The sequence below is a fragment of the Vigna umbellata genome, chromosome 5, assembly GCF_029865625.1.
Source record: "Vigna umbellata cultivar VRB3 chromosome 5, Vumbellata_1.0, whole genome shotgun sequence".
In the NCBI taxonomy this organism is placed as follows: Eukaryota; Viridiplantae; Streptophyta; class Magnoliopsida; order Fabales; family Fabaceae; genus Vigna; species Vigna umbellata.
Window position 1 is genome coordinate 21,491,549 of NC_142169.1, and position 9,404 is coordinate 21,500,952.

The 9,404-nt window shown below is 29.5% G+C and overlaps 1 protein-coding gene across 1 annotated transcript; it reads left to right on the plus strand.

Annotated features, from left to right (window-relative positions):
- Positions 1-5,527: 5,527 nt before the first annotated feature.
- On the plus strand, positions 5,528-7,854 carry LOC124834837 (transcription factor ORG2-like). The gene is made up of 3 exons (XM_088091665.1): positions 5,528-5,879; positions 6,747-7,109; positions 7,382-7,854. Exons 1-3 carry the CDS (start codon positions 5,577-5,579, stop codon positions 7,460-7,462), a joined length of 747 nt encoding a protein of 248 aa, XP_087947791.1. The 5' UTR covers positions 5,528-5,576; the 3' UTR covers positions 7,463-7,854.
- Positions 7,855-9,404: the final 1,550 nt, after the last annotated feature.

Here is a 9,404-nt window from a genome sequence, read left to right on the forward strand (position 1 = left end):
TTTTAGTTATAATATTTCTTTCGAGTAGGTGAAATAAGTAAGTAGGAAATCATCCTAAAAAAGAAAAACAAATTAGACTTTAAGGAAGCATGGTTAGATAACAAAATGATGGAAATTTGGAGTAAATACATTTGTTGAGTGACACCAGAATCACGTCACTATAAGCACAGAGACAAACAATATTATAGAGGAACCTACCGTTGAGCAGTGACTGGACAATGGATGAGCGGTGGCTTCACAAAGGCTATTGTTTCACATTCTAACTAATGGCGTCCAACTGTGCTAAGATTGCACCGGGGGGTAACGATGTTAAGTTTTTAAAATAAGGTACTTATTCATGTCTTCTGTGAAGGGGCCATTGGAGGTTGTTTTGGTTTTTGGGAAGCTCTCCCACTCCTTTGGTTTTTAATCTTCATCCATGGTATTATGCCCTTTTGGGGTTTGATGAAGGAGATGACCTACGAATTGGAGGTGTTGATGCGAAGGAGAGGAATGATTGGAGCATGAAGTAGTTGTTAAGAACCTTCAGAAAAGTTGTGCATCTCTCTTTGGTTTCAATTTCTTCCTTTTCTCTTCAAGTTGTATAAACTAGGTTTTCCACCATGGAGAGCAAACTCTATTTGTTGAGACTAGACATAATAAACTTGATTTTTGTTGTTAATGTGTGTGTGTGTTGCTTTCCCAATTCAAGTTAGTATTTGATTTCCATGTTTAATGCTTCTTGTGGCTTGATGGCCCTTGGATTGTTTGAGGTTCTTGAGGTATTAAAAAATGTCTTTTGAACCTAGAACTAAAGTTGAACTTAATGCATGATTGTTTGTTGAGAATTTAAGGAATTGGAACTTGAAGAGTTATCATAGGTTCAAAGTCACTATGAATAGAATTTGAGTAATCTTGTGAGTTGATTTTGACATGAATTTGGAATTGATATATTTGTGAATGAATGAGAATGAAATGGATGAAATGTAATATTGACAATTATATATTCTATGTTAATTTCTTGTTGCATAACAACTATTTGATTAAAACCAAAACAAAGTTTCTTTGTGTTTTTGTGATCTTTATGTTTAATTAAGTTGTGAATTGTAAGAGTTATCAAATGTTGCTAAAATCCCTTAGAAGAGAGTAATATTTATCACTTTCTACGTGTAACCGGTGCACTTGCCATGTTATCAACTTTCCACTAACAATAGTCCAAAATGTTTATGTTATGGATATTGGCAAGTGTACCAAATCGCACAAGTAATATAGTGGATAAGTCCAAATATCATATTCTTAAGGGACTTGTGTTGTTAAAAAACAATATGATTGTTTACTGATTAAGGCTAAGAACTTTTAAATATTGAAAAGTATTGATTTTTAAGAAATGATTCTAAATTCTAGAAAGCAATTAAACTTACGAATTAACTATATGGTAGAGACTTCACCGAAGTTAGATTTCCTGTATCAACACAATGTGAAAATACTAAACAATTGACAAACCCTAAGTCACCTTAGGTTCATACAAATAATGGTTTCCCTCTTCTATGTAGTATAGGGACAACCAACAATCAATCCAAAAACAAAACAAGTGATTAAGTAGCTTAAGTATATGTGTTATAAATTTGAGTGGGGAAACACTATTAATTCTAAGGTTAAATGTATTTTTGGTCCCTTAACTTTCATTGAGAATTAGTTTCTCTTCGAAACTTTGGCCCAATTTAGTCTCCTAACTTTAAAAATGTGTAGATTTACTAGCCAAATTTTATTAAGTTTATTTAAAATGAGTCAAATGGTGTAAACAACTCAAATACTATCATGAAATACATTTGAAATGTCAAATAAATTTAACAAAATTTGGTTAAAAGGATAAAATTGATGGATTTCTAAAGTTTGGGAACTAAACTAGGCCAATTTTAAAGATTGACTAATTTCAATTTTCACTAAAAGTTAAGAGACCAAAAACATATTTAACCTTAATTCTAATATAAAAATATCTAAATTGTGCTATATTTTTTGAACTAAAAATTAATTTGATCTAAAACTAATTAAACTACTATATGCTAATATACACAACAAACCACACAAAAATCCAAATTACAAATGTAGCAGTGGTGGTCAACGAAAAATACATTCAACGCAACCCAATCTTCATGCAAATTCAAATTAAATCTTATTCTTGTTCAAGAACAACTCTGTGTATCTTGAACGAAAGTGTGGTAGTTATATGGTCACTGAAACTTAGTAATGACTATATATTTACTAATTTCAAGAATGCAAAAATGATTGACTTTGCATTAACGAAGTAACACAACAACATATTCAAACATAACGAAGTGACATTAATTAGTGAAAATGAACAAGAATACATTAACAATGGTTCATATCACAAAAGTTACAAAAAAGAAGGTTGAATTCACACTTTTGACCATGATGGAAATAATGACCATGATGAATGTTTCAAGCTTCTAGTATGTGCCTTTGTCATCTCTTTCTTAATATTTGTTTTCTATTCTCCAAAAAAAAATTTATCTAAATTTGTGACACACTTTATTTAATGTTTTTGGAATTTTTTGAAATGGACTAGCCAAAATTTTATAATTAAATGAATTGTAACTAGTAATTTTTGATATATTCATCAATTTTTTTGAGACTTTTAACCTACAAAAATATTTCACAAATAAAATTCAAATATTTATGTGTTTCAAAATTATTTTTAAAATCTTAATTTTTTAAACAAATAATAATAAAAAATACCAATAAAAGATAAAATACTTATATTTTGTAAAATTATTTAATAAGTCTAATTACTTAAAAGAATAATAAAAAAAATAAAAACAGCATAATAAGAAAAATATGATAATGTCTATTATTAGTTTAGGAGAAGAGTTATGAAAATTGTAAATAAATGATTATTTGTAAAATGTTTTACCAGTTTCTCTCTCCCTCTCTCTTTTGTTAAATGAGCTTTTAATCAATAGAAAAATAGTCTTTCCTACTTTGTTTTCTCTCTCTTTCTTTAACAGCATATAACATTTACTGTTTATTAACGAGAAACTTGGCCTGTTTAGTTTCATAATTAAGAAGCCGTTAGACGTTATCAAAATTTTCAAATTATTATTGTATTTTCCTTTACAATTATAATTATAGACTATAGTTTAAAAAAACTATTACGTAGTTCTATCCCATATAATTCTGACTAATTTCTATGTTCAGCATATATAATTCTTTTAAATTATGAAAACATAATAATAATAATAATAATAATAATAATAATAATAATAATAATAAATAAATAAATAAATAGATCATGTGTGTCATGTAAAAATTCGTTAAATCATGATAATCCAAGACCACCTAATATTTATTATTTCAAAATTAAAGACCAATGTATATTATAATATGACATCTAAATGTATAGTTTATTGAATCAAAGTCTTGCAAATTATTGTGTTTTTTTTTGGCCTTTTATTATGGCACATTGGATATAAGGTTGACTTGGATAAAACTTTATGTAATGCTAATTATTAAGGATGTAAAAAATTCTGAAATGCGAAATTTAATTCATAATAATTTAAATTTATATTTATTAGTAAAAAACTTTGTATAATGTCAATGATTTTTAGACTTTTACGTCGAATTTGAGGTCGACGTTAAATTAACGTTCAAGATAGAACAATTCGACGTTAACAGTAAAGCAAAATAACGTCGAATTTGGTCAATATTCGACGTTAACAGTAAAGCAAAATAACGTCGAATTTGGTCAATATTTGACGTTAGTCAATTTTTTTAATTAATTGTGATCCTTTTTTACAACTCAACAAGTTTTAATTTTTGGTATTTTATAAAACATAAAGTATAATGTGTAGTGTAGTTTCAACAACAAACAACAGAAACAAACAATAATAACAAACAACAAACAAGTTCAATCAAACAACAAACATGTTCAACCAAACAATAACAATAAATAAGTTTAAAAAAACAACCAACAAGTTCAACAAATAAAGTGATTGCCACCACTGAGAGAGAAAGCAAGAACATGAAAATAATCGGTCAAAACAAACGAAAATCATACCTAAAGTAGTTAATTAACATGCATTTGTAACAAATGAAAGAAAGATTACATGTGATGGTCGTCAAACTTCGATCCATAAAAGTTTGAGCAGAGAAGAAGGTACCGCGAGTTAAGATAAAGTGAATAAATTTTCAATCTCCCGCTCAAATTTTTATTGAATTCACTAACATTTTAACGTCTAACGCGGGGACATTCGACATTTTATATCCTTTTGACGTCTAATTCTAGGGAATTAAACGTGATACGTAAATACATTTTCACCTTCGCGTCAAACATTTTAGCAAAATTTATCCAATATAACAAATTGACATTGAATTACAACTCTAAACAACGTCTAATAATATCATTTATTTACAAAAATGCCACCGGTCATTTTTAAGGTTGGATATTCAGTGGTTGGACGTTGAACGCGTGACGTTATACGCTATTTTTGCACTAGTGATTAAGTTAAGTATGTTTGAATAGATTTATTTTAAATTTGTACTTATATTTTTGGATTTGAAATCTAATTTATTTAATTAAATTTGATTCAAATTTAGATTGAATAATTCTTTAGATATTGAAAATTCAAAATCACGGTATATCTAAGTTGGGTCATGACCGTTGAAGATCAAGTCGAGTTAAGTTAATCCAGATCAAAAATCGAGTTAAGTTAATTCACTCCAAAAGGTTATACCTGAGTTTGTTTGAGTCGAAAGTTAACCTGAATCAATACCAAACAATGTTATGACAAATTAGTTTAGGTCAAGATGAGCCGATCCAAATCAAAGATTTAATGGAGTTTACACATATAAAAATTTAAGTTGAGTCTGAGAAAAAACTGAAACATGTTTGTTTAAGTTAAAAGTCTATAGATTTTAATCCATATTGAAAATCAAATTCCGTCTAAATTAAAAGATTGAGTTTGACTCGACTTAAACTAAAAACATAAAATCGAGGCTAAAGAAAGAACCAAATCAACTCATCGAAAATCAAATTAACCTTTTAAAAGTCAAATTGTATCGGGTAAATAAAAATAGTAAAAGTGAGTGATTCCACGTATAAAGTAAAAAAGAGTTGAGTCAAGTACTTTCAAAAGTAAAAAAGAAGGAGAAAACATAGATGCCACGTAGACAATTAAAGAAGTAGAGAAATGCACGATGGTTGGGTAGTCATCCACGCTCTCCCACCCTCTCACCCTCTCTGCTACATGCACAACACATACAAGCCACATTTCAAACACGCGTTTACATGTGCTCCCATAAACTATCATCTCCCAACATTGTTAATGTGTTTGGTTTAATTTTTAAACATCTCAGCTCATACTTGATCAATTAACTTACATTTAAGTAATCCAAGTGACGAGGAGAAAATGAGAATATTTTAATTATCTTCTGCAGCCACTTATTTTTTATTCAATTATATTAAAATGCTCGATTACGTAAAGGATAATGACTGCTGCATATATATTCAGAAGTCGAGATCATGATTTCATTGTCTCAGAAACTTGTTAACTGCTCCCAACAAATCATAATCATTTACCATGGTCGCATTGTTCTCTCCTATCTTCTCACCCAAAGGCTGGCTCTTAGAGGAGGAGCCATTGGGCTATAATAATAGCCATAACCTCTTCTACAAAGATGATGCGTCTTCTGAGTACTCCTTTCCCTATCACTTTTATTCACCACAGACACAGATTGAGCTTGAAGAAAGGTCTATTGCACCATCCTCTGACCCTGCCATGGTCAAGAAACTTAGCCACAATGCTAGCGAACGGGATCGCCGCAAGAAGGTCAACAACTTGGTTTCTTCACTTCGCTCACTTCTTCCAATGGCAGATCAAACGGTACTTTATATATATATATCCCTTCTCTCTCACTTTACCACAATACTATAAACTCGCTACTGTTTTCTTTCAATCAAATTTAATTTAAACTTTGACTTTTGCTACTGCACCATAACATTTTAGTTTCTTTATATGGAATATGAGAGCAAAATTTCAGTTCTGATTAAGTCGAAACCAAAATATCCATGCAACTGTATCTGTCTGTACTCTGATCTTCAAATTAGCAGACATATGCTAATCTTGTTGGAAGTAATTTCATGAAATTCATATTACTCTTATCCATATATAGCTTCCATGAGGGTTCCTGAGATTTGTCAACTGGGATGTGTTCCCTTAGATTTCCTTTATTTTATGGTTCACAGCATGTATTTTCTATGCATTTAGGCTTATTTTTGGATCATATATTCAAATTAACTTTTCAGATAACGTTTTTTTTGAGTGATTTGTGCAGATGAAAGATAATTAGGGGTTAGTTTATGTAAAGCCTCTTTATTTGTTAGTTTTCATCAAAATAAGAACTTTTATGCAGTAAAACAAACGCGATAAAATGCAGAAATATTCCGCAGTGTGAAACTGTGTGATTCCTATCAACATCTGCAAAAATTGACCGAATGGATGATGTAATAATTTCTAATAAAACAACTATTTCTAACAATGACGTGCTAGGCCTTACTTGGTTCACATTTAATTAATTCTTTAGACAAATATGTGAAAAGTAGACAGGAATTAGATCAGCATTATTACATAAACAAACAAATAAAGCAGCTGAAATCACAAAATCAATAATATCTTAACAAAAGCAAATGAAACTTCCCCTAAGTTGTAATGTAATAAATAGAGATCTCATAATTCCATATTAATTTGCAGAAAAAAATGAGCATCCCTGCAACAGTTTCTAGAGTCTTGAAATACATACCTGAACTACAACAGCAAGTACAAGCACTAACAAAAAGAAAAGAGGAGCTTCTAGGCAGAATTTCTCGGCAATTGCAAGGAGATGCAGTGAACAAAGAATCTCAAAGGAAAATTTCCCACCACAACTCTTCTTTTGTTGTCTCAACAACTAGGCTTAACGAATGTGAAGCTGTAGTTCACATTTCATGTCATGAGACCCACAAGGCTCCACTATCAGAGATCCTGCAGTGTTTAGAAAATGATGGTCTTTTTCTGCTAGATGCTTCTTCCTCAGAAACCTTTGGAGGAAGGTTCTTCTACAATTTGCATTTTCAGGTATCTTTCACAATATTCCAATGTATGATAACTTCATTGGTTCAAAGATAATATTAACTATTAGGTTTCTAATTATATCCTTTATTTCATTCTTATCAAGAAAAACAAAATGATGCATGAGTGAATATTAAAGTAGTAAGACAGAAAAAGGACATTTAACAAAACGACAATGCTAATGTTAGTGGTTAATGATTTAAAAATGCACCAAATTAGGTTATAATACTCTATAATTTTGAGAACTGATTAATGAAGTAATGCTGGTGTTTCTGCAGGTGGAGAAAACTAATAGATTAGAGCCCGAGATATTAACAGAGAAGCTTTTACCAATATATGAGAAGCAAAGGATTTTCTAATGAAACTAAAGTTGGCTCCAGGATCAAACGATTTTAAGTGCTCTGATGTTAAATTTGACACTTAAAATCGTCTGCACATATTTGGCATCTACTGATTGCAAGTTCATAAGGAAGAAATCATTTGTTGATTTAGAATTTAATGAATATTATAAATGTTACAAAGCAAAGTGCTTTGTCTCTTTCCTTTTAGTACATAGTGTAGATGGCTTTAGATTCAATTTTGAGGTTTTCATATCTAAGTTATATCATGGTAGTGGCAGATATATAGTCTTTAGTTATTATCTCATTTTCTCAATCATGCCCTACTTTTTCACATAGTAGGTATCATAAATGAAAATGGGTAATTATGTATGAATACTTACTCTACATCTATACAACACACTATTACAAGACAGTCTTTTTAACAATGGTTAAATAAGATTTATCACAACGATCACGTAACCATCGTTAAGCCAACCATCATTATAAATTAATGTTTTTAACGATGAGATTCACTGTTGATTAGATGTTACAGTAGCAACCAATCTAACAAGAACATTGAATGCGTAATAATATGTGCTTCACAAAGATTTGTAAAGATCATCCGATATTTACGGTTGAATTGAATACAAGAATGTTTATAAAAGTGGTGTTCATCATAAAAACAAAGTTGAACTAATATTTGGAAAATATAATGATAAATGTGTGCTAAAATTGAATTTTATCTTTCCTTCTTCTACTGTGATTTCATCACTCTTAGAATGAATTCTTGTACATAACTCATTTTTCCAGCCTACCCTACAGAGTAGAAGCCTCTAGCAAAAATGAGATTATTTGATTGGATCACAATTTGAGATCAATCTTCCAATTTAATCTAAACTAGTGAAATAAGATGAGTTGTAAATTCATCCAAATATTAAGCATAAACCAAATCACAAACTATTGAATAAACAAGCATACATAAATATTTAAAGAGGTAGTAGTACAGTGAATTAGATTCAATTAAGCTAAGAACTAGATACCTAAATCTAGGACCAAAGCCTTGCAATTATAGATAACTTTTGGTAGTGCTCAGCAATAGAGGTTTACTCTTAAGGTGGGTATTCTTCTCTGCTTAGCCTTTTGATATGGTGATAATCAGCATTTGAGTTGTCCTTCTTTTGAGGGTTTCTTTGGTAGCTTATCCCCTTTATCTAGTGCTTTAGGTTTTCTCTTATAAGGAATTTCCTTTTGTGGCTCAACACCATTTCGCATCATTCAGTTGGAAAGCTAAGATTTAATGCTCTGTATTTTCTGCTTTCAGGGTTCAATGCTAGTATTTGTGGCTTATTTTCATCTTTTCTGTTTTCCTCCAAAATGGTTGCAAAACATCAAAATATCATTAAATTCACTAATTTATAATTCTCCAAACCTCATTTTGTTACTTAAAGCTAAAAAGGATTGTTTCGATTACAAATGTGGTCAATTAGTGTATGATAAATGTCAAATTAATGTGAAATTTTAGACATTCAAGACACTTATCAACCATCATCATAAAATTTAACAATGACAACAATTGTTTGGTATAACCGCCGTGGTAAAGAACAAAAACCATGTCGTCAATGACAAATGTCGTTTCTACAATTAGTTTTACGTTTTTCTCAAAATTGATAATTATAAACTATTTGGGTTCAATATTATTTACTTAATAGAAAATAATACTTAGTTCCAAAATTTGAAAAGCTTTAACGATTATTATTATTATTATTAAAAATTATTGCAATTTTGTAATTGTTTAATAACTATATTTTAGTATACATATTAATTTTATCTTTATTAATATAGAAACAATTTTACTAATCATTATATTTTTTATATTTTATAACTGTTTTATAATTCTTTTTTAGAATATATTATTTTATAAATTCAATAATATTTTTTATTTTAAAAATAGTTAAAAGAATTCCTTTATATTTTTTCTATT